At 40.2% G+C, this 27,021-nt stretch overlaps 1 protein-coding gene across 1 annotated transcript in view; it reads left to right on the top strand.

The window, feature by feature from the left end:
* Positions 1-27,021, top strand: part of LOC139550049 (collagen alpha-1(VI) chain-like) — an 85,090-nt gene that overhangs the window by 57,680 nt on the left and 389 nt on the right. The window contains exons 25-33 of the mRNA XM_071360631.1: positions 12,051-12,086; positions 18,050-18,086; positions 18,278-18,286; positions 19,286-19,419; positions 21,275-21,384; positions 21,542-21,728; positions 23,546-23,717; positions 23,929-23,958; positions 25,507-27,021. The exon at positions 25,507-27,021 is cut by the window's right edge and continues 389 nt beyond it. Coding sequence (XP_071216732.1) covers positions 12,051-12,086; positions 18,050-18,086; positions 18,278-18,286; positions 19,286-19,419; positions 21,275-21,384; positions 21,542-21,728; positions 23,546-23,717; positions 23,929-23,958; positions 25,507-26,108 — 1,317 coding nt within the window. The 3' untranslated portion in view covers positions 26,109-27,021. The remainder of the gene's footprint in view (positions 1-12,050; positions 12,087-18,049; positions 18,087-18,277; positions 18,287-19,285; positions 19,420-21,274; positions 21,385-21,541; positions 21,729-23,545; positions 23,718-23,928; positions 23,959-25,506) is intronic.

Below are 27,021 nucleotides of genomic sequence, written 5' to 3'. Positions count from 1 at the left end.
CAGATCTGGCTACCCAGAGAGTACAGTCTGGCTATAGAGACCGGTCATCACAGACAGATCTGGCTACCCAGAGAGCACAGTCTGGCCATAGTCTGTAGTCTGATAACAATATAACATGTAGTCTGTAGTCTGTAGTCTAATAACAATATAACATGTAGTCTGTAGTCTAATAACAATAGAACATGTAGTCTGTAGTCTGTAGTCTAATAACAATAGAACATGTAGTCTGTAGTCTGTAGTCTAATAACAATATAACATGTAGTCTGTAGTCTGTAGTCTAATAACAATATAACATGTAGTCTGTAGTCTGTAGTCTAATAACAATAGAACATGTAGTCTGTAGTCTGTAGTCTAATAACAATAGAACATGTAGTCTGTAGTCTGTAGTCTAATAACAATATAACATGTAGTCTGTAGTCTGTAGTCTAATAACAATAGAACATGTAGTCTGTAGTCTGTAGTCTGATAACAATAGAACATGTAGTCTGTAGTCTGTAGTCTGATAACAATATAACATGTAGTCTGTAGTCTGTAGTCTAATAACAATATAACATGTAGTCTGTAGTCTGTAGTCTAATAACAATAGAACATGTAGTCTGTAGTCTGTAGTCTAATAACAATAGAACATGTAGTCTGTAGTCTGATAACAATATAACATGTAGTCTGTAGTCTAATAACAATAGAACATGTAGTCTGTAGTCTGTAGTCTGATAACAATATAACATGTAGTCTGTAGTCTGTAGTCTAATAACAATAGAACATGTAGTCTGTAGTCTGTAGTCTGATAACAATAGAACATGTAGTCTGTAGTCTGTAGTCTAATAACAATATAACATGTAGTCTGTAGTCTAATAACAATAGAACATGTAGTCTGTAGTCTGTAGTCTAATAACAATATAACATGTAGTCTGTAGTCTGTAGTCTAATAACAATATAACATGTAGTCTGTAGTCTGTAGTCTAATAACAATAGAACATGTAGTCTGTAGTCTGTAGTCTGATAACAATAGAACATGTAGTCTGTAGTCTGTAGTCTAATAACAATATAACATGTAGTCTGTAGTCTGATAACAATATAACATGTAGTCTGTAGTCTGTAGTCTAATAACAATAGAACATGTAGTCTGTAGTCTGTAGTCTAATAACAATAGAACATGTAGTCTGTAGTCTGTAGTCTACTAACAATAGAACATGTAGTCTGTAGTCTGTAGTCTAATAACAATAGAACATGTAGTCTGTAGTCTAATAACAATAGAACATGTAGTCTGTAGTCTGTAGTCTAATAACAATATAACATGTAGTCTGTAGTCTAATAACAATATAACATGTAGTCTGTAGTCTGTAGTCTAATAACAATATAACATGTAGTCTGTAGTCTGTAGTCTGATAACAATAGAACATGTAGTCTGTAGTCTGTAGTCTGATAACAATATAACATGTAGTCTGTAGTCTGTAGTCTAATAACAATATAACATGTAGTCTGTAGTCTGTAGTCTGATAACAATAGAACATGTAGTCTGTAGTCTGTAGTCTGATAACAATAGAACATGTAGTCTGTAGTCTAATAACAATATAACATGTAGTCTGTAGTCTGTAGTCTGATAACAATATAACATGTAGTCTGTAGTCTGTAGTCTGATAACAATAGAACATGTAGTCTGTAGTCTAATAACAATATAACATGTTATCTGTAGTCTGTAGTCTGATAACAATAGAACATGTAGTCTGTAGTCTGTAGTCTAATAACAATATAACATGTAGTCTGTAGTCTGTAGTCTAATAACAATAGAACATGTAGTCTGTAGTCTGTAGTCTAATAACAATATAACATGTAGTCTGTAGTCTGTAGTCTGATAACAATAGAACATGTAGTCTGTAGTCTGATAACAATATAACATGTAGTCTGTAGTCTGATAACAATAGAACATGTAGTCTGTAGTCTGTAGTCTAATAACAATAGAACATGTAGTCTGTAGTCTGTAGTCTAATAACAATAGAACATGTAGTCTGTAGTCTAATAACAATAGAACATGTAGTCTGTAGTCTGTAGTCTAATAACAATAGAACATGTAGTCTGTAGTCTGTAGTCTAATAACAATAGAACATGTAGTCTGTAGTCTGTAGTCTAATAACAATAGAACATGTAGTCTGTAGTCTGTAGTCTAATAACAATATAACATGTAGTCTGTAGTCTGTAGTCTAATAACAATAGAACATGTAGTCTGTAGTCTGTAGTCTAATAACAATATAACATGTAGTCTGTAGTCTGTAGTCTAATAACAATATAACATGTAGTCTGTAGTCTGTAGTCTAATAACAATATAACATGTAGTCTGTAGTCTGTAGTCTAATAACAATAGAACATGTAGTCTGTAGTCTGTAGTCTAATAACAATAGAACATGTAGTCTGTAGTCTGTAGTCTAATAACAATAGAACATGTAGTCTGTAGTCTGTAGTCTAATAACAATATAACATGTAGTCTGTAGTCTGTAGTCTAATAACAATAGAACATGTAGTCTGTAGTCTGTAGTCTAATAACAATAGAACATGTAGTCTGTAGTCTAATAACAATATAACATGTAGTCTGTAGTCTGTAGTCTAATAACAATATAACATGTAGTCTGTAGTCTGTAGTCTAATAACAATAGAACATGTAGTCTGTAGTCTGTAGTCTAATAACAATAGAACATGTAGTCTGTAGTCTGTAGTCTAATAACAATAGAACATGTAGTCTGTAGTCTGTAGTCTAATAACAATATAACATGTAGTCTGTAGTCTGTAGTCTAATAACAATAGAACATGTAGTCTGTAGTCTGTAGTCTAATAACAATATAACATGTAGTCTGTAGTCTGTAGTCTAATAACAATATAACATGTAGTCTGTAGTCTAATAACAATAGAACATGTAGTCTGTAGTCTGTAGTCTAATAACAATAGAACATGTAGTCTGTAGTCTGTAGTCTAATAACAATAGAACATGTAGTCTGTAGTCTGTAGTCTAATAACAATAGAACATGTAGTCTGTAGTCTGTAGTCTAATAACAATAGAACATGTAGTCTGTAGTCTGTAGTCTAATAACAATAGAACATGTAGTCTGTAGTCTGTAGTCTAATAACAATAGAACATGTAGTCTGTAGTCTGTAGTCTAATAACAATATAACATGTAGTCTGTAGTCTGTAGTCTAATAACAATAGAACATGTAGTCTGTAGTCTGTAGTCTAATAACAATAGAACATGTAGTCTGTAGTCTGTAGTCTAATAACAATAGAACATGTAGTCTGTAGTCTGTAGTCTAATAACAATATAACATGTAGTCTGTAGTCTAATAACAATAGAACATGTAGTCTGTAGTCTAATAACAATATAACATGTAGTCTGTAGTCTGTAGTCTAATAACAATAGAACATGTAGTCTGTAGTCTAATAACAATATAACATGTAGTCTGTAGTCTAATAACAATATAACATGTAGTCTGTAGTCTGTAGTCTAATAACAATAGAACATGTAGTCTGTAGTCTAATAACAATATAACATGTAGTCTGTAGTCTGTAGTCTAATAACAATAGAACATGTAGTCTGTAGTCTGTAGTCTAATAACAATAGAACATGTAGTCTGTAGTCTAATAACAATATAACATGTAGTCTGTAGTCTGTAGTCTAATAACAATAGAACATGTAGTCTGTAGTCTGTAGTCTGTAGTCTGTAGTCTGATAACAATATAACATGTAGTCTGTAGTCTGTAGTCTAATAACAATAGAACATGTAGTCTGTAGTCTAATAACAATAGAACATGTAGTCTGTAGTCTGTAGTCTAATAACAATATAACATGTAGTCTGTAGTCTGTAGTCTAATAACAATATAACATGTAGTCTGTAGTCTGTAGTCTAATAACAATAGAACATGTAGTCTGTAGTCTGTAGTCTGTAGTCTGTAGTCTAATAACAATAGAACATGTAGTCTGTAGTCTGTAGTCTTATAACAATAGAACATGTAGTCTGTAGTCTGTAGTCTAATAACAATAGAACATGTAGTCTGTAGTCTAATAACAATATAACATGTAGTCTGTAGTCTGTAGTCTAATAACAATAGAACATGTAGTCTGTAGTCTGTAGTCTAATAACAATAGAACATGTAGTCTGTAGTCTAATAACAATATAACATGTAGTCTGTAGTCTGTAGTCTAATAACAATAGAACATGTAGTCTGTAGTCTGTAGTCTGTAGTCTGTAGTCTGATAACAATATAACATGTAGTCTGTAGTCTGTAGTCTAATAACAATAGAACATGTAGTCTGTAGTCTAATAACAATAGAACATGTAGTCTGTAGTCTGTAGTCTAATAACAATATAACATGTAGTCTGTAGTCTGTAGTCTAATAACAATATAACATGTAGTCTGTAGTCTGTAGTCTAATAACAATAGAACATGTAGTCTGTAGTCTGTAGTCTAATAACAATATAACATGTAGTCTGTAGTCTGTAGTCTGATAACAATAGAACATGTAGTCTGTAGTCTGTAGTCTAATAACAATATAACATGTAGTCTGTAGTCTGTAGTCTAATAACAATAGAACATGTAGTCTGTAGTCTAATAACAATAGAACATGTAGTCTGTAGTCTGTAGTCTGTAGTCTGTAGTCTAATAACAATAGAACATGTAGTCTGTAGTCTAATAACAATAGAACATGTAGTCTGTAGTCTGTAGTCTGATAACAATAGAACATGTAGTCTGTAGTCTGTAGTCTAATAACAATATAACATGTAGTCTGTAGTCTGTAGTCTAATAACAATAGAACATGTAGTCTGTAGTCTAATAACAATAGAACATGTAGTCTGTAGTCTGTAGTCTGTAGTCTGTAGTCTTATAACAATAGAACATGTAGTCTGTAGTCTAATAACAATATAACATGTAGTCTGTAGTCTGTAGTCTTATAACAATAGAACATGTAGTCTGTAGTCTGTAGTCTAATAACAATATAACATGTAGTCTGTAGTCTGTAGTCTAATAACAATAGAACATGTAGTCTGTAGTCTAATAACAATAGAACATGTAGTCTGTAGTCTGTAGTCTATACTATAACAATAGAACATGTAGTCTGTAGTCTGTAGTCTAATAACAATATAACATGTAGTCTGTAGTCTGTAGTCTAATAACAATATAACATGTAGTCTGTAGTCTGTAGTCTATAACAATAGAACATGTAGTCTGTAGTCTAATAACAATAGAACATGTAGTCTGTAGTCTGTAGTCTGTAGTCTAATAACAATATAACATATAGTCTGTAGTCTGTAGTCTAATAACAATAGAACATGTAGTCTGTAGTCTGTAGTCTAATAACAATAGAACATGTAGTCTGTAGTCTGTAGTCTAATAACAACATAACATGTAGTCTGTAGTCTGTAGTCTAATAACAATAGAACATGTAGTCTGTAGTCTAATAACAATATAACATGTAGTCTGTAGTCTGTAGTCTAATAACAATAGAACATGTAGTCTGTAGTCTGTAGTCTGTAGTCTGTAGTCTAATAACAATATAACATGTAGTCTGTAGTCTGTAGTCTAATAACAATATAACATGTAGTCTGTAGTCTGTAGTCTAATAACAATAGAACATGTAGTCTGTAGTCTGTAGTCTGTAGTCTGTAGTCTAATAACAATAGAACATGTAGTCTGTAGTCTGTAGTCTGTAGTCTGATAACAATAGAACATGTAGTCTGTAGTCTGTAGTCTGTAGTCTGTAGTCTAATAACAATAGAACATGTAGTCTGTAGTCTGTAGTCTGTAGTCTGTAGTCTAATAACAATAGAACATGTAGTCTGTAGTCTAATAACAATATAACATGTAGTCTGTAGTCTAATAACAATATAACATGTAGTCTGTAGTCTAATAACAATATAACATGTAGTCTGTAGTCTGTAGTCTGTAGTCTGTAGTCTAATAACAATATAACATGTAGTCTGTAGTCTGTAGTCTGTAGTCTGTAGTCTGATAACAATATAACATGTAGTCTGTAGTCTGTAGTCTAATAACAATAGAACATGTAGTCTGTAGTCTGTAGTCTGATAACAATATAACATGTAGTCTGTAGTCTGTAGTCTAATAACAATAGAACATGTAGTCTGTAGTCTAATAACAATAGAACATGTAGTCTGTAGTCTGTAGTCTAATAACAATAGAACATGTAGTCTGTAGTCTGTAGTCTAATAACAATATAACATGTAGTCTGTAGTCTGTAGTCTAATAACAATATAACATGTAGTCTGTAGTCTAATAACAATAGAACATGTAGTCTGTAGTCTAATAACAATAGAACATGTAGTCTGTAGTCTGTAGTCTGATAACAATATAACATGTAGTCTGTAGTCTGTAGTCTAATAACAATAGAACATGTAGTCTGTAGTCTGTAGTCTAATAACAATAGAACATGTAGTCTGTAGTCTGTAGTCTAATAACAACATAACATGTAGTCTGTAGTCTGTAGTCTAATAACAATAGAACATGTAGTCTGTAGTCTAATAACAATATAACATGTAGTCTGTAGTCTGTAGTCTAATAACAATAGAACATGTAGTCTGTAGTCTGTAGTCTGTAGTCTGTAGTCTAATAACAATATAACATGTAGTCTGTAGTCTGTAGTCTAATAACAATATAACATGTAGTCTGTAGTCTGTAGTCTAATAACAATAGAACATGTAGTCTGTAGTCTGTAGTCTGTAGTCTGTAGTCTAATAACAATAGAACATGTAGTCTGTAGTCTGTAGTCTGTAGTCTGATAACAATAGAACATGTAGTCTGTAGTCTGTAGTCTGTAGTCTGTAGTCTAATAACAATAGAACATGTAGTCTGTAGTCTGTAGTCTGTAGTCTGTAGTCTAATAACAATAGAACATGTAGTCTGTAGTCTAATAACAATATAACATGTAGTCTGTAGTCTAATAACAATATAACATGTAGTCTGTAGTCTAATAACAATATAACATGTAGTCTGTAGTCTGTAGTCTGTAGTCTGTAGTCTAATAACAATATAACATGTAGTCTGTAGTCTGTAGTCTGTAGTCTGTAGTCTGATAACAATATAACATGTAGTCTGTAGTCTGTAGTCTAATAACAATAGAACATGTAGTCTGTAGTCTGTAGTCTGATAACAATATAACATGTAGTCTGTAGTCTGATAACAATAGAACATGTAGTCTGTAGTCTGTAGTCTGATAACAATATAACATGTAGTCTGTAGTCTGTAGTCTGATAACAATAGAACATGTAGTCTGTAGTCTGTAGTCTGATAACAATATAACATGTAGTCTGTAGTCTGTAGTCTAATAACAATATAACATGTAGTCTGTAGTCTGTAGTCTAATAACAATAGAACATGTAGTCTGTAGTCTGTAGTCTAATAACAATATAACATGTAGTCTGTAGTCTGTAGTCTGATAACAATAGAACATGTAGTCTGTAGTCTGTAGTCTGATAACAATATAACATGTAGTCTGTAGTCTGTAGTCTAATAACAATATAACATGTAGTCTGTAGTCTAATAACAATAGAACATGTAGTCTGTAGTCTAATAACAATAGAACATGTAGTCTGTAGTCTGTAGTCTACTAACAATAGAACATGTAGTCTGTAGTCTGTAGTCTGATAACAATAGAACATGTAGTCTGTAGTCTGTAGTCTACTAACAATAGAACATGTAGTCTGTAGTCTGTAGTCTAATAACAATAGAACATGTAGTCTGTAGTCTGTAGTCTAATAACAATAGAACATATAGTCTGTAGTCTAATAACAATAGAACATGTAGTCTGTAGTCTGTAGTCTGATAACAATAGAACATGTAGTCTGTAGTCTGTAGTCTAATAACAATAGAACATGTAGTCTGTAGTCTAATAACAATAGAACATGTAGTCTGTAGTCTGATAACAATAGAACATGTAGTCTGTAGTCTGTAGTCTAATAACAATAGAACATGTAGTCTGTAGTCTGTAGTCTAATAACAATAGAACATGTAGTCTGTAGTCTGTAGTCTGATAACAATAGAACATGTAGTCTGTAGTCTGTAGTCTAATAACAATATAACATGTAGTCTGTAGTCTGATAACAATATAACATGTAGTCTGTAGTCTGTAGTCTAATAACAATAGAACATGTAGTCTGTAGTCTGTAGTCTAATAACAATAGAACATGTAGTCTGTAGTCTGTAGTCTGATAACAATAGAACATGTAGTCTGTAGTCTGTAGTCTAATAACAATAGAACATGTAGTCTGTAGTCTGTAGTCTAATAACAATAGAACATGTAGTCTGTAGTCTGTAGTCTAATAACAATAGAACATGTAGTCTGTAGTCTGTAGTCTACTAACAATAGAACATGTAGTCTGTAGTCTGTAGTCTAATAACAATAGAACATGTAGTCTGTAGTCTAATAACAATAGAACATGTAGTCTGTAGTCTGTAGTCTAATAACAATAGAACATGTAGTCTGTAGTCTGTAGTCTAATAACAATAGAACATGTAGTCTGTAGTCTGTAGTCTAATAACAATATAACATGTAGTCTGTAGTCTAATAACAATATAACATGTAGTCTGTAGTCTGTAGTCTAATAACAATAGAACATGTAGTCTGTAGTCTGTAGTCTGATAACAATATAACATGTAGTCTGTAGTCTAATAACAATAGAACATGTAGTCTGTAGTCTGTAGTCTAATAACAATAGAACATGTAGTCTGTAGTCTAATAACAATATAACATGTAGTCTGTAGTCTGTAGTCTAATAACAATAGAACATGTAGTCTGTAGTCTGTAGTCTAATAACAATAGAACATGTAGTCTGTAGTCTGTAGTCTAATAACAATAGAACATGTAGTCTGTAGTCTGTAGTCTAATAACAATAGAACATGTAGTCTGTAGTCTGTAGTCTAATAACAATAGAACATGTAGTCTGTAGTCTGTAGTCTAATAACAATATAACATGTAGTCTGTAGTCTGTAGTCTAATAACAATATAACATATAGTCTGTAGTCTGTAGTCTGATAACAATATAACATGTAGTCTGTAGTCTGTAGTCTGATAACAATAGAACATGTAGTCTGTAGTCTGTAGTCTGATAACAATATAACATGTAGTCTGTAGTCTGTAGTCTAATAACAATAGAACATGTAGTCTGTAGTCTGATAACAATATAACATGTAGTCTGTAGTCTGTAGTCTGATAACAATATAACATGTAGTCTGTAGTCTGTAGTCTGATAACAATATAACATGTAGTCTGTAGTCTGTAGTCTAATAACAATAGAACATGTAGTCTGTAGTCTGATAACAATATAACATGTAGTCTGTAGTCTGTAGTCTGATAACAATATAACATGTAGTCTGTAGTCTGTAGTCTGATAACAATATAACATGTAGTCTGTAGTCTGTAGTCTAATAACAATAGAACATGTAGTCTGTAGTCTGATAACAATATAACATGTAGTCTGTAGTCTGTAGTCTGATAACAATATAACATGTAGTCTGTAGTCTGTAGTCTAATAACAATAGAACATGTAGTCTGTAGTCTGATAACAATATAACATGTAGTCTGTAGTCTGTAGTCTAATAACAATATAACATATAGTCTGTAGTCTGTAGTCTAATAACAATAGAACATGTAGTCTGTAGTCTGATAACAATATAACATGTAGTCTGTAGTCTGTAGTCTAATAACAATAGAACATGTAGTCTGTAGTCTGATAACAATAGAACATGTAGTCTGTAGTCTGATAACAATATAACATGTAGTCTGTAGTCTGTAGTCTTATAACAATAGAACATGTAGTCTGTAGTCTGATAACAATATAACATGTAGTCTGTAGTCTGTAGTCTTATAACAATATAACATGTAGTCTGTAGTCTGATAACAATATAACATGTAGTCTGTAGTCTAATAACAATATAACATGTAGTCTGTAGTCTAATAACAATATAACATGTAGTCTGTAGTCTAATAACAATATAACATGTAGTCTGTAGTCTGTAGTCTGATAACAATATAACATGTAGTCTGTAGTCTGTAGTCTAATAACAATATAACATGTAGTCTGTAGTCTTATAACAATATAACATGTAGTCTGTAGTCTGTAGTCTAATAACAATATAACATGTAGTCTGTAGTCTGTAGTCTAATAACAATAGAACATGTAGTCTGTAGTCTGTAGTCTGATAACAATATAACATGTAGTCTGTAGTCTTATAACAATATAACATGTAGTCTGTAGTCTAATAACAATAGAACATGTAGTCTGTAGTCTGTAGTCTGATAACAATATAACATGTAGTCTGTAGTCTAATAACAATAGAACATGTAGTCTGTAGTCTGTAGTCTAATAACAATAGAACATGTAGTCTGTAGTCTGTAGTCTAATAACAATATAACATGTAGTCTGTAGTCTGTAGTCTGTAGTCTATAACAATATAACATGTAGTCTGTAGTCTGTAGTCTAATAACAATATAACATGTAGTCTGTAGTCTGTAGTCTGATAACAATATAACATGTAGTCTGTAGTCTAATAACAATATAACATGTAGTCTGTAGTCTGTAGTCTAATAACAATATAACATGTAGTCTGTAGTCTGTAGTCTGTAGTCTGTAGTCTAATAACAATAGAACATATAGTCTGTAGTCTGATAACAATATAACATGTAGTCTGTAGTCTGTAGTCTAATAACAATATAACATATAGTCTGTAGTCTGTAGTCTAATAACAATATAACATGTAGTCTGTAGTCTGTAGTCTTATAACAATATAACATGTAGTCTGTAGTCTGATAACAATATAACATGTAGTCTGTAGTCTGTAGTCTAATAACAATAGAACATGTAGTCTGTAGTCTGTAGTCTAATAACAATAGAACATGTAGTCTGTAGTCTGTAGTCTAATAACAATATAACATGTAGTCTGTAGTCTGTAGTCTAATAACAATAGAACATGTAGTCTGTAGTCTGTAGTCTAATAACAATAGAACATATAGTCTGTAGTCTTTAGTCTTATAACAATAGAACATGTAGGCTGTAGTCTGTAGTCTGATAACAATAGAACATGTAGTCTGTAGTCTGTAGTCTAATAACAATAGAACATGTAGTCTGTAGTCTGTAGTCTAATAACAATATAACATGTAGTCTGTAGTCTGTAGTCTAATAACAATATAACATGTAGTCTGTAGTCTGTAGTCTAATAACAATATAACATGTAGTCTGTAGTCTGATAACAATATAACATGTAGTCTGTAGTCTGTAGTCTAATAACAATATAACATATAGTCTGTAGTCTGTAGTCTAATAACAATATAACATGTAGTCTGTAGTCTGTAGTCTTATAACAATATAACATGTAGTCTGTAGTCTGATAACAATATAACATGTAGTCTGTAGTCTGTAGTCTAATAACAATAGAACATGTAGTCTGTAGTCTGTAGTCTAATAACAATAGAACATGTAGTCTGTAGTCTGTAGTCTAATAACAATATAACATGTAGTCTGTAGTCTGTAGTCTAATAACAATAGAACATGTAGTCTGTAGTCTGTAGTCTAATAACAATAGAACATATAGTCTGTAGTCTTTAGTCTTATAACAATAGAACATGTAGGCTGTAGTCTGTAGTCTGATAACAATAGAACATGTAGTCTGTAGTCTGTAGTCTAATAACAATAGAACATGTAGTCTGTAGTCTGTAGTCTAATAACAATATAACATGTAGTCTGTAGTCTGTAGTCTAATAACAATATAACATGTAGTCTGTAGTCTGTAGTCTAATAACAATATAACATGTAGTCTGTAGTCTGTAGTCTAATAACAATATAACATGTAGTCTGTAGTCTGTAGTCTAATAACAATATAACATGTAGTCTGTAGTCTAATAACAATAGAACATATAGTCTGTAGTCTTTAGTCTTATAACAATAGAACATGTAGTCTGTAGTCTGTAGTCTAATAACAATAGTTAGAAGAGTTTCTGACAGCTGATGGCAACTGATTTCCCTATAAGGTCATGTCATTTCTCTCTCTCTATTTACAGGGACCAGTCGGGCCCCCCGGACCTGCAGGAGCTGATGTGAGTCTAAATCAAGTTTTACTCTTGACCTCTGACCCTTGACCTCTAACCCTTGACTTTTATCTTTAACCGATAATGCTGACCCATACCTCTTAAACTGTATCCGATAAACCCTGAGCTCTTACTGAGAACCCTACTGTTCTGGGATTGATGCTAGTGAAGACATGGAAGACATTTGGAAGAGTCTAGAATATCTTCCTGAGATGAAAACAGAACAGTAGTATGGGAGTCGGGGTGGGAGACCCTGTAGAGGACTGGAGAGAGAAAGGGGGGGGGGAGAAACAGAGAGACAGAGGGAAACAGAGAGAGAGAGGGCGGGCGGGCGGGTGCGGGGGAGAAGCAGAGAGAGAAGAGAGAGAGGAGGGAGAGAGAGAGAGAGAGAGAGAGAGAGAGAGAGAGAGAGAGAGAGAGAGAGAGGGCGCAGGGGAGAAGCAGAGAGAAAGAGGGAAACAGAGAGAGAGAGAGAGAGAGAAGATGGCAGCTCCAGCAGACTGTTCGGTAATGAGAACAGTCTGGCCTCTCAGACGCCATTTTGTAGGATGACTCTTAGAAGACATTTGTAAGCGTCTAGAATATCTTCCTGAGATGAAAACAGAACAGACGCTGGGAGTTGGGGTGGGAGACCCTGTAGAGGACTGGAATATTTCATAAAACACCAGGAGGAGGCAGAGAGAGAGGAAGAAACAGAGAGACAGAGGGAAACAGAGAGGGCAGTTCCAGCAGTAAGCTGTTCAGTAAGGAGAACTGGCCTCTCATATGTCATTTTGTAGGGTGACTCAGCGTCACCATGGCAACCTCGCTCTATCCCGCCATTTCCTGGTTCTGAAGCACGTCTCCTCAGAGTACTACTACAGTTGAAGTCGGAAGTTTACATACACTTAGGTTGGAGTCATTAAAATTCATTTTCAACCACTCCACAAATTTCTTGTTAATTAACAAACTATAGTTTTCGCAAGTCGGTTAGGACATCTACTTTGTACATGACACAAGTAATTTTTCCAACAATTGTTTGCAGACAGATTATTTCACTGTATCACAATTCCAGTGGGTCAGAAGTTAAGAATACACTATGTTGACTGTGCCTTTAGAAGCTTCTGATAGGCTAATTGACATCCTTTGAGTCAATTGGAGGTGTACCTGTGGATGTATTTCAAGGCCTACCTTCAAACTCAGTGCCTCTTTGCTTGACATCATGGGAAAATCAAAAGAAATCAGCCAAGACCTCAGAAAAATAATTGTAGACCTCCACAAGTGTGGTTCATCCTTGGGAGCAATTTCCAAATGCCTGAAGGTACCACATTCATCTATACAAACAATAGTACGCAAGTAAAAACACCATGGGACCACGCAGCCATCATACCGCTCAGGAAGGTGACGCGTTCTGTCTCCTAGAGATGAACGTTCTTTGGTGTGAAAAGTGCAAATCAATCCCAGAACAACAGCAAAGGACCTTGTGAAGATGCTGGAGGAAACAGGTACAAAAGTATCTATATCCACAGTAAAACGAGTCCTATATCGACATAACGTGAAAGGCCGCTCAGCAAGGAAGAAGCCACTGCTCCAAAACCGCCATAAAAAAGCTAGACTACGATTTTCAACTGCACATGGGGACAAAGATTGTACTTTTTGGAGAAATGTCCTCTGGTCTGATGAAACAAAAATAAAACTGTTTGGCCATAATGACCATCATTATGTTTGGAGGAAAAACAAGGATGCTTGCAAGCCGAAGAACACCATCCCCACCGTGATGCACAGGGGTGGCAGCATCATGTTGTGGGGGTGCTTTGCTGCAGGAGGGAGTGGTGCACCTCATGGCATCATGAGGGAGGAAAATGATGTGGATATATTGAAGCAACATCTCAAGACATCAGTCAGGAAGTTAAAGCTTGGTCGCAAATGGGTCTTCCAAATGGACAATGACCCCAAGTATACTTCCAAAGCTGTGGCAAAATGGCTTTAGGACAACAAAGTCAAGGTATTGGAGTGGCCATCACAAGCCCTGACCTCAATCCTATAGAAAATTTGTGGGCCGAACTGAAAAAGCATGTGCGAGCAAGGAGGCCTACAAACCTGACTCAGTTACACCAGCTCTGCCAGGAGGAATGGGCCAAAATTCACCCAACTTATTGTGGGAAGCTTGTGGAAGGCTACCCGAAACATTTGACCCAAGTTAAACAATTTAAAGGCAATGCTACCAAATACTAATTGAGTGTATTTAAACTTCTGACCCACTGGGAATGTGATGAAAGAAATAAAAGCTGAAATACATCATTCACTCTACTATTATTCTGACATTGTCACGATCGTCTTGACTTTGAATGGAGGACCAAAACGCAGCGTGTGAAAAATAAGACATCTTCTTTTAGTTCTAAGAAGAACTAAGTGCACACATGCAACATAGAACATAGACATAGACATAGACAATTACCCACCATCACCTAAAGCCTATGGCTGCCTTAAATATGGCTCCCAATCAGAGACAACAATAACCTGCTGTCTCTGATTGAGAACCAAACCAGGCAACCATAGACTTTCCTAGACCTCTCTCCTGAACACAACCCCATACACTATACAAAACCCCCTAAACAATACACACACCCTAAACTAGACAAAACACACAAACTTCCCATGTCACACCCTGACCTAACTAAAATAATAAAGAAAACAAAGAATACTAAGGCCAGGGCGTGACAGTACCCCCCCCCCCCCAAAGGTGCGGACTCCGACCGCACAACCTGACATTGAAGGGGAGGCTCCGGGGTGGGCCTTATTATGGCGGCGGCTCGGGTGCGGGACATGGCCCCCACTCCACCATTGTCAATGGCTCTGGTAGATCCTGGCTGGCGGGCGACTCTGGCTGCTCATGGCTGGCGGGCGACTCTGGCTGCTCATGGCTGGCGGGCGACTCTGGCTGCTCATGGCTGGCGGGCGACTCTGGCTGCTCATGGCTGGCGGGCGACTCTGGCTGCTCATGGCTGGCGGGCGACTCTGGCTGCTCATGGCTGGCGGGCGACTCTGGCTGCTCATGGCTGGCGGGCGACTCTGGCTGCTCATGGCTGGCGGGCGACTCTGGCTGCTCATGGCTGGCGGGCGACTCTGGCTGCTCATGGCTGGCGGGCGGCTCTAGCGGCTCGGGACAGACGGGCAGCTCTGACGGCTCGGGACAGACGGGCAGCTCAGACGGTGCTTGGCAGACTGGCAGCTCAGACGGTGCTTGGCAGACGGGCAGCTCAGACGGTGCTTGGCAGACGGGCAGCTCAGACGGTGCTTGGCAGACGGGCAGCTCAGACGGTGCTTGGCAGACGGGTAGTTCAGGCGCCGCTGGGCAGACGGCAGACTCTGGCCGGCTGAGGCGCACTGTAGGCCTGGTGCGTGGTGCCGGAACTGGTGGTACCGGGCTGGGGACACGCACCATAGGGCTAGTGCGTGGAGGAGGACCAGGGCTCTGGAGACGCACAGGAAGCCTGGTGCGTGGTGTAGGCACTGGTGGTACTGGGTTGGGGCGGGGAGGTGGCGCCGGAAATACCGGACCGTGCAGGCGTACTGGCTCCCTTGAGCACTGAGCCTGCCCAACCTTACCTGGTTGTATGCTCCCCGTCGCCCGACCAGTGCGGGGAGGTGGAATAACCCGCACCGGGCTATGTAGGCGAACCGGGGACACCATGCGTAAGGCTGGTGCCATGTAAGCCGGCCCGAGGAGACGCACTGGTGGCCAGATGCGTTGGGCCGGCTTCATGACATCCGGCTCAATCCTCAATCTAGCCCTACCAGTGCGGGGAGGTGGAATAACCCGCACCGGGCTATGAACACGTACAGGAGACACCATGCGCTCTACTGCGTAACACGGTGTCTGCCCGTACTCTAGTAGGCGCAGGTCTCCTACCTGACTTCGCCACACTTCCTTTTAGCCCCCCCCCAAGAATTTTTTGGGGCTGACTCACAGGCTTCCTACCGCGTCTTCGTGCTGCCTCCATTCGCCGGTATCCCTCCTCGCACTGCGCCAGAGAATCCCAGGCGGGCTCCGGCACTCGCCCTGGGTCGATCGCCCACCTGTCGATCTCCTCCCACGTAGTGTAGCCCAGATCCTGCTCCCATTGCCATAAATCCTGTGTGCATTGCTCCTGTTGCCGCTTGACACGCTGCTTGGTCCCGTCTTGGTGGGTAATTCTGTCACGATCGTCTTGACTTTGAATGGAGGACCAAAACGCAGCGTGTGAAAAATAAGACATCTTCTTTCTAATGAAGGAAAAAACAAACACTTACAAAATGAACAAAACAACCGATCGTGAAGCTAAGAAGAACTAAGTGCACACATGCAACATAGAACATAGAACATAGACATAGACATAGACATAGACAATTACCCACCATCACCTAAAGCCTATGGCTGCCTTAAATATGGCCCCCAATCAGAGACAACAATAACCAGCTGTCTCTGATTGAGAACCAAACCAGGCAACCATAGACTTTCCTAGACCTCTCTCCTGAACACAACCCCATACACTATACAAAACCCCCTAAACAATACACACACCCTAAACTAGACAAAACACACACACTTCCCATGTCACACCCTGACCTAACTAAAATAATAAAGAAAACAAAGAATACTAAGGCCAGGGCGTGACAGACATTTCACATTCTTAAAATAAAGTGGTGATCCTAACTGACCTAAGACAGGGAATTTTTACTAGGATTAAATGTCAGGAATTGTGAAAAACTGAGTTTAAATGTATTTGGCTAAGGTTTATGTAAACTTCCGACTTCAACTGTATATTAGGAGTCTATAACACTTCATCAGGTTGTAAACTAACACTATAGGAGGAGATGAGATGATATACTGTACAATACATTATTTATCATTAGTGTAGAATATATATACTGAATTGTACAAACATTGAGTCAATAAGCATTAATGTTACAACTGTGTTATATACTGTAAGCACAAAAAGCTTATTTCTCACAAATTATGTTCACACATTTGTTTACATCCCTGTTAGTGAGCATTTCTCCTTTGCCAAAATAATCCATCCACCTGACAGGGCTGGCATATCAAGAAGTTGATTAAACAGCATGATCATTACACAGGTGCACCTTGTGCTGGGGGATAATAAAAGACCACTGTAAAATGTGCAGTTTTGTCACACAACACAATGCCACAAATGTCTCAAGTTTTGAGGGCGCGTGTAATTGGCATGCTGACTGCAGGAATGTCCACCTGAGCTGTTGCCAGAGAATTGAACGTTCATTTCTCTACCATAAGCCGCCTCCAACGTCATTTTAGAGAATTTGGCCAGTACGTCCAACTGGCCTCACAATGTAACCCCGCCAGCCCAGGACCTCTACATCTGGCTTCTTCACCTGCAGGATCGTCTGAGGGGAGGGGGAAGGGGTATTTATGTCTGTAATAAAGCCCTTTTGTGGGAAAAAAAGCTCCCCAGTGGGTGGGCTATATATATTGTACATCTATATAACTGTTATCTATATATATTGTACATCTATATAACTGTTATCTATATATATTGTACATCTATATAATTGTTACCTATATTTATTGTACATCTATTTAACTGTTATCTCTATATCATGTACATCTATTTAACTGTTCTCTATATTCTGTGCATCTATTTAACTGTTCTCTATATAACTGTTATCTATATATCCTGTACATTTATATAAATGTTGTCTATATATTGAATATCTATATAACTGTTATCTATATATTGAACATCTATATAACTATTATCTACATATTGAACATCTATATAACTATTATCTATATCCTGTACATCTATATAACTGTTATCTATATATATTTAACATCTATATAACTGTTATCTACATATTGAACATCTATATAACTATTATCTATATATTGAACATCTATATAACTATTATCTACATATTGAACATCTATATAACTATTATCTACATATTGAACATTATATAACTGTTATCTACAGGAATGTGAGATTCTGGATATCATCATGAAGCTTTGCTGTAAGTCCCCCCCCCCCCCCCCCCCCTACACACACACACACGCACGCACGCACGCACGCACGCACGCACGCACGCACGCACACACACACACACACATACACACACACACACACACACACACACACACACACAGAAACTCAGACACACTGGAATGCCTAACATTGTGTTTCTGTTTAATTTGTTTCCTACAGCGTGCTGTGGTGAGTCCATCCCATCGTCTCATTGGCTTCTGAGTTTATCTGTTTATCTGTCTGTTATTTGTCTGTCTGTCTGTCTGTCTGTCTGTCTGTCTGTCTGTCTGTCTGTCTGTCTGTCTGTCTGTCTGTCTGTCTGTCTGTCTGTCTGTCTGTCTAATGTCTGTCTGTCTAATGTCTGTCTGTCTAATGTCTGTCTGTCTGTCTAATGTCTGTCTGTTTGTCTGTCTAATGTGTCTGTCTAATGTCTGTCTGTCTAATGTGTCTGTCTAATGTGTCTGTCTGTCTAATGTCTGTCTGTCTAATGTCTGTCTGATGTGTCTATCCGTCTGTCTAATGTCTGTCTGTCTAATGTCTGTCTGTCTGTCTAATGTCTGTCTGTCTAATGTCTGTCTGTCTGTCTAATGTCTGTCTGTCTAATGTCTGTCTGTCTGTCTAATGTCTGTCTGTCTAATGTCTGTCTGATGTCTGTCTGTCTGTCTAATGTCTGTCTGTCTAATGTCTGTCTGTCTGTCTAATGTCTGTCTGTCTAATGTCTGTCTGATGTGTCTATCCGTCTGTCTAATGTCTGTCTGTCTAATGTCTGTCTGTCTGTCTAATGTCTGTCTGTCTAATGTCTGTCTGTCTGTCTAATGTCTGTCTGTCTAATGTCTGTCTGATGTCTGTCTGTCTGTCTAATGTCTGTCTGTCTAATGTCTGTCTGTCTAATATCTGTCTGTCTGTCTGTCTGTCTGTCTGTCTGTCTGTCTGTCTGTCTGTCTGTCTGTCTGTCTGTCTGTCTGTCTGTCTGTCTGTCTGTCTGTCTGTCTGTCTGTCTAATGTATGTCTGTCTGTCTGTCTGTCTAATGTCTGTCTAATGTCTGTCTGTCTAATGTGTCTGTCTGATGTCTGTCTGTCTAATGTGTCTGTCTGTCTAATGTCTGTCTGTCTAATGTGTCTGTCTGTCTAATGTCTGTCTGTCTAATGTCTGTCTGTCTAATGTGTCTGTCTGTCTAATGTCTGTAGAGTGTAAATGTGGGCCCCTGGACCTGGCCTTCATCGTGGACAGTTCTGAGAGTATCGGCTCCACTAACTTCGCTCTAGCTAAAGACTTCATCATCACCGTCATAGACCGCCTTATTAAGGACCAGCAAGTCCATGTGAGTACTATTTTGAAAATATAATTTTACTCATACTTTATTTATAATAAACAAATCACATTACAGTCAAGAAGGATTTAAACATTTTAATTTTTAATTTTTAATTAAACCTTTATTTTAACTAGGCAAGTCAGTTAGGAACAAATTCTTATTTACAATGACGGCCTACCCCGGCCAAACCCGGACGACGCTGGGCCAATTGTGCGCCGCCCTAATGGACTCATGAATAAAAAGGTTTGGGGCGTTCCACGGGCGCAACTTTCACTGGGGACATGTCCCCCCCACATTCTGAAAGTGCATTTCTGCCCCCCCCCCAGTTATATCATTGAAATGTAAAATAAAGCAATTCAACAGTGTGCTTTAGGACCATGTGGACGCCTCCGAGCGTCCCCCCCCCCCCACTTCTTAAACCAATGTTTCGCCCCTGGGGATTTCTATGCCTGAAATTGAGACCAAAAAGCTTTTGTACATAATTTTGACCTTGTGGCTGTGGAATCAGACTTTGTGACTGGAATTTGACTTTGTGGCTGTGGAATCTGACTTTATGTCTGTGGAATCTGACTTTGTGGCTGTGGAATCTGACTTTGTTGAATCTGACTTTATGTCTGTGGAATCTGACTTTGTGGCTGTGGAATCTGACTTTGTTGAATCTGACTTTGTGGCTGTGGAATCTGACTTTGTGGCTGTGGAATCTGACTTTGTGGCTGTGGAATCTGACTTTGTGGCTGTGGAATCTGACTTTGTGGCTGTGGAATCTGACGTTGTGACTGTGGAATCTGACGTTGTGGCTGTGGAATCTGACGTTGTGACTGTGGAATCTGACTTTGTGACTGTGGAATCTGACTTTGTGACTGTGGAATCTGACTTTGTGACTGTGGAATCTGACTTTGTGACTGTGGAATCTGACTTTGTGACTGTGGAATCTGACTTTGTTGAATCTGACTTTGTGGCTGTGAAATTTGAATTTGTGGCTGTGGAATCTGACTTTGTGACTGTGGAATCTGACTTTGTTGAATCTGACTTTATGTCTGTGGAATCTGACTTTGTGGCTGTGGAATCTGACTTTGTTGAATCTGACTTTGTGGCTGTGGAATCTGACTTTGTTGAATCTGACTTTGTGGCTGTGGAATCTGACTTTGTGGCTGTGGAATCTGACTTTGTGGCTGTGGAATCTGACGTTGTGACTGTGGAATCTGACGTTGTGGCTGTGGAATCTGACGTTGTGACTGTGGAATCTGACTTTGTGACTGTGGAATCTGACTTTGTGACTGTGGAATCTGACTTTGTGACTGTGGAATCTGACTTTGTGACTGTGGAATCTGACTTTGTGACTGTGGAATCTGACTTTGTTGAATCTGACTTTGTGGCTGTGGAATCTGACTTTGTGACTGTGGAATCTGACTTTGTGACTGTGGAATCTGACTTTGTGACTGTGGAATCTGACTTTGTTGAATCTGACTTTGTGGCTGTGAAATTTGAATTTGTGGCTGTGGAATCTGACTTTGTGACTGTGGAATCTGACTTTGTGACTGTGGAGTCAGACTTTGCGGGTGTGGAATCTGACTTTGTGACTGTGGAATTTGACTTTATGCCTATGGAAGCTAGTTAAACCCAGACACCCAGGCACATAGGTGGGCTATGGGATTCATATTTTTTTGTGTGATTACTAGAGTATGAAACACTTTGAAAATAGCTACGGCAGCTAATTATTTTGCTATACATTTTACTCGCACATGTGCTCAAACTTTCGCAGTTCGAAAAAACATCTTTAATTAGCTGCCCCCAGTAACCCTGTTCTGTCGTGTGTGTGTGTGTGTGTGTGTGTGTGTGTGTGTGTGTGTGTGTGTGTGTGTAGTTTGGTTTTAATGACTCCAGGGTGGGCGTGGTGCAGTACAGTGGGGATGGAGCCCAGGAGGCTGTCAGACTGGGAGACCCCAACATTAACACACTCACTGAGCTCAAACAGTAAGTACACACACACACACACACACACACACACACACACACACACACACACACACACACACACACACACACACACACACACACACACACACACACACACACACACACACACACACACACACAGATACCGAATCATTACCCTGTATGTTGTGTGTAGGGCGGTGCGGGACCTGCGCTGGCTGGCCGAGGCCACCTATACAGGGGAGGCTCTGCAGTTCTCTCTGACCAACATGATTGACCGTCTGCAGCAGGAGAACCGCGTGGTCCTAGTGCTCACTGACGGACGCTCTGATATCACCAGAGATAAAACACCGCTCAACACGCTGTGTGGGAAGGGCATCAAGGTAAGGGACAACACACTGTGAAGGGCATCAAGGTAAGGCTCAACACACTGTGGGACAGACATCAAGGTAAGGGACAACACACTGTGAAGGGCATCAAGGTAAGGCTCAACACACTGTGAAGGACATCAAGGTAAGGGACAACACACTGTGAAGGGCATCAAGGTAAGGGACAACACACTGTGAAGGGCATCAAGGTAAGGGACAACACACTGTGAAGGACATCAAGGTAAGGGACAACACACTGTGAAGGGCATCAAGGTAAGGGACAACACACTGTGAAGGGCATCAAGGTAAGGCTCAACACACTGTGGGACAGACATCAAGGTAAGGGACAACACACTGTGAAGGGCATCAAGGTAAGGCTCAACACACTGTGAAGGACATCAAGGTAAGGGACAACACACTGTGAAGGGCATCAAGGTAAGGGACAACACACTGTGAAGGGCATCAAGGTAAGGGACAACACACTGTGAAGGACATCAAGGTAAGGGACAACACACTGTGAAGGGCATCAAGGTAAGGCTCAACACACTGTGAAGGACATCAAGGTAAGGGACAACACACTGTGAAGGGCATCAAGGTAAGGGACAACACACTGTGAAGGGCATCAAGGTAAGGGACAACACACTGTGAAGGGCATCAAGGTAAGGCTCAACACACTGTGGGACGGACATCAAGGTAAGGGACAACACACTGTGAAGGGCATCAAGGTAAGGCTCAACACACTGTGAAGGACATCAAGGTAAGGCTCAACACACTGTGAAGAACATCAAGGTAAGGGACAACACACTGTGAAGGGCATCAAGGTAAGGGACAACACACTGTGAAGGGCATCAAGGTAAGGGACAACACACTGTGAAGGACATCAAGGTAAGGGACAACACACTGTGAAGGGCATCAAGGTAAGGGACAACACACTGTGAAGGGCATCAAGGTAAGGCTCAACACACTGTGAAGGACATCAAGGTAAGGGACAACACACTGTGAAGGGCATCAAGGTAAGGGACAACACACTGTGAAGGGCATCAAGGTAAGGGACAACACACTGTGAAGGGCATCAAGGTAAGGGACAACACACTGTGAAGGACATCAAGGTAAGGGACAACACACTAAAGGGCATCAAGGTAAGGGACAACACACTGTGAAGGGCATCAAGGTAAGGGACAACACACTGTGAAGGACATCAAGGTAAGGGGCAACACACTGTGAAGGGCATCAAGGTAAGGGACAACACACTGTGAAGGACATCAAGGTAAGGGACAACACACTGTGAAGGACATCAAGGTAAGGGACAACACACTGGGAAGGACATCAAGGTAAGGGACAACACACTGTGAAGGACATCAAGGTAAGGGACAACACACTGGGAAGGACATCAAGGTAAGGGACAACACACTGGGAAGGACATCAAGGTAAGGGACAACACACTGGGAAGGGCGTCAAGGTAAGGGACAACACTCTGTGAAGGACATCAAGGTAAGGGACAACCTACTGTGAAGGACATCAAGGTAAGGGACAACACACTGGGAAGGACATCAAGGTAAGGGACAACACACTGTGAAGGACATCAAGGTAAGGGACAACACACTGTGAAGGGCATCAAGGTAAGGGACAACACACTCTGAAGGGCATCAAGGTAAGGGACAACCTCTCCGCTTGCCTCATACCATTAACTGGGTGCTATGCAGTTATTTCCAGTTCTGAGCACCTGAAGGTTCGAAGGATTGAGGCTAGATTTCGGTACGACCAGCAACATCATATCACAATGCACAGTCCATTACACACACACACTAACCCTGCCCCCCTCTCTCTGTCAGGTGGGTGGTCTGGGAGTGAAGGACTACTCTGGCCGTCAGCCCAACCATGAACAGCTCAGTGCTGTGGTCTGTAAGAGCGACCCTAAACCAGGCTTCTCCTTCGTACTGGAGAACTTCGCTGAGCTGCTGGATGACTCCTTTCTACAGAACCTCACCACACGCATCTGTGAAGGTATACACACACACACACACACACACACACACACACACACACACACACACACACACACACACACACACACACACACACACACACACACACACACACACACACACACACACACACACACACGCTAGTGAACCCTTTGGTGCTGATACAGACGCTGTAAAACATTGACTTGAAAATGTCCTATTCATTTTGGTTTCTCTATTTCCTTCCACAGATAAGAAGTGTCCCAACTACAAATGTCCCAGTAAGTCAACTGCTTATTACCATGTGGTTCAACTCTGTCCTGATCTCTCCAGTCTCATTGTCTTCAGACATGTACATGGGTTAGAATTAGTGTCTGTAGTTTCTCTGTGGTTTCTCCTGTTGTTTCTCTGTGGTTTCTCTGTGGTTTCTCCTATGGTTTCTCTGTGGTTTCTCCTGTGGTTTCTCTGTGGTTTCTCCTGTGATTTCTGCTGTGGTTTCTCCTGTGGTCTCTCTGTGGTCTCTCTGTGGTTTCTCCTGTGATTTCTCCTGTGGTTTCTCTGTGGTTTCTCCTGTGGTTTCTCCTGTGGGTTCTCTGTGGTTTCTCTGTGGTTTCTCTGTGGTTTCTCCTGTGGTTTCTCCTGTGGTTTCTCCAGTGGTTTCTCTGTGGTTTCTCCTATGGTTTCTCTGTGGTTTCTCCTGTGGTTTCTCCTGTGATTTCTGCTGTGGTTTCTCCTGTGGTTTCTCCTGTGATTTCTGCTGTGGTTTCTGCTGTGGTTTCTCCTGTGGTCTCTCTGTGGTCTCTCTGTGGTTTCTCCTGTGATTTCTCCTGTGGTTTCTCTGTGGTTTCTCCTGTGGTTTCTCCTGTGGGTTCTCTGTGGTTTCTCTGTGGTTTCTCTGTGGTTTCTCCTGTGCTTTTTCCTGTGGTTTCTCCTGTGGTTTCTCCAGTGGTTTCTCCAGTGGTTTCTCCAGTGGTTTCTCCTGTGGGTTCTCTGTGGTTTCTCCTGTGGTTTCTCCTGTGGTTTCTCCTGTGGTTTCTCTGTGGTTTCTCTGTGGTTTTTCTGTGGTTTCTCTGTGGTTTCTCCTGTGGTTTCTCTGTGGTTTCTCTGTGGTTTCTCCTGTGGTTTCTCTGTGGTTTCTCTGTGGTTTTTCTGTTGTTTCTCCTGTGGTTTCTCCTGTGGTTTCTCTGTGGTTTCTCCTGTGGTTTCTCCCGTGGTTTCTCCCGTGGTTTCTCCCGCTGTTTCTCTGTGGTTTTTCTGTGGTTTCTCCTGTGGATTCTCTGTGGTTTCTCTGTGGTTTCTCTGTGGTTTCCCCTGTGGTTTTTCTGTGGTTTCTCCTGTGGTTTCTCCTGTGGTTTCTCCTGTGGTTTCTCCTGTGGTTTCTCTTTGGTTACTCTGTGGTTTCTCTGTGGTTTCTCTGTGGTTTCCCCTGTGTTTTTTCTGTGGTTTCTCCTGTGGTTTCTCTGTGGTTTCTCCTGTGGTTTCTCCTGTGGTTTCTCCTGTGGTTTCTCTTTGGTTACTCTGTGGTTTCTCTGTGGTTTCTCCTGTGGTTTCTCCTATGGTTTCTCCTGTGGTTTCTCTGTGGTTTCTCCTGTGGTTTCTCTGTGGTTTCTCCTGTGGTTTCTCTGTGGTTTCTCCTGTGGTTTCTCCTGTGGTTTCTCCTGTGGTCTCTCTGTGGTTTCTCTGTGGTTTCTCCTGTGGTTTCTCCTGTGGTTTCTCCTGTGGTTTCTCTGTGGTTTCTCTTTGTAATCTTGTTCTGGGAGGACATTGTGTTGTCATAGGGTATTGTCTTCATGTTGTTTCTCCTGTTGTTTCTGTCCTCCTTTCTCCAGTCTCGTTCTCAGCGGACACAGACATCGTGTTGATGATGGACAGTTCAGCCAGTGTGGGACAGAGGAACTTTGACTCCAGCAAGACCTTCGTCAAGCGTCTGGCTGAGCGCTTCCTGTCTGCCGAGAGGTCCGGCCGTACTGCCGTGCGTGTCGGCGTGGGCCAGTACAGCCGCGAACGCCGCATGGAGGCGGTGCTGACCTCTAACCTCACCCTGCTGACCAGTAAGATTGAGGCCGCCACCTTCCAGAATGATGGGACTGACGTTACCAAGGCGATGGCCTTCGCCATGGAGCAATTCCAGACGTCAGGGGGCGGGAACAGGAAGAGGAAGCTGGTGCTGTTCTCTGACGGGAGATCTCAGGGCATTACCGAGGCGATGCTGGAGAAGCGCGTGCGGCTGGTGTCAGAGGCGGGAGTGGAGCTGTACGTTATCACCGTGGGCAACCAGGTGAGCGAGGCCAACCTGCGCTCGCTGGTCAGCAGGGGGAGGAGTTACGACGTCACCTACGCCCAGCGCCACCTGTTCCGCGTCCCAGACTACCCGTCTCTGCTGCGTGGCGTGTTCTACCAGACCGTGTCCCGCAGGGTCTCGCAGGCCTGAGTTCAGGGACAAGGGCTGGGACCACATGCTTTAGAGTTTAGTCTCCCTCATTATGAATATCCATTCATATTTCATCACTCATTTACTGTGTTTTAGTTGGGTTTTTACGTCCGATAATGACAGAAGACGATTGTGTGTCAGACTGTGTAAGAGATTGTGTTAGACTGCATTCATGTGCTCTTAGAATTATCCGGAAAAATCCTGAAAACCTCTTGTAACAGAAACTAGTTTCAGACGTCTGTTATGAGCTTCTATGTAACATCTTCCTGTCAGACTGTTCCCAGTTCCATAATTCCCTGTCAGACTGTTCCCAGTTCCATAATTCCCTGTCAGACTGTTCCCAGTTCCATAATTCCCAGTCAGACTGTTCCCAGTTCCATAATTCCCAGTCAGACTGTTCCCAGTTCCATAATTCCCTGTCAGACTGTTCCCAGTTCCATAATTCCCAGTCAGACTGTTCCCAGTTCCATAATTCCCTGTCAGACTGTTCCCAGTTCCATAATTCCCAGTCAGACTGTTCCCAGTTCCATAATTCCATGTCAGACTGTTCCCAGTTCCATAATTCCCAGTCAGACTGTTCCCAGTTCCATAATTCCCTGTCAGTCTGTTCCCAGTTCCATAATTCCCTGTCAGACTGTTCCCAGTTCCATAATTCCCTGTCAGACTGTTCCCAGTTCTATAATTCCCAGTCAGACTGTTCCCAGTTCCACAATTCCCTGTCAGACTGTTCCCAGTTCCATAATTACCTGTCAGACTGTTCCCAGTTCCATAATTCCCTGTCAGTCTGTTCCCAGTTCCATAATTCCCTGTCAGACTGTTCCCAGTTCCATAATTCCCTGCCAGACTGTTCCCAGTTCTATAATTCCCTGTCAGACTGTTCCCAGTTCTATAATTCCCTGTCAGACTGTTCCCA

This window comes from Salvelinus alpinus, chromosome 23 (assembly GCF_045679555.1).
Source record: "Salvelinus alpinus chromosome 23, SLU_Salpinus.1, whole genome shotgun sequence".
Lineage (NCBI taxonomy): Eukaryota > Metazoa > Chordata > Actinopteri > Salmoniformes > Salmonidae > Salvelinus > Salvelinus alpinus.
The sequence above is the reverse complement of the archived record's forward strand: the minus strand, read 5'-3'. Positions and strand labels throughout refer to the sequence as shown.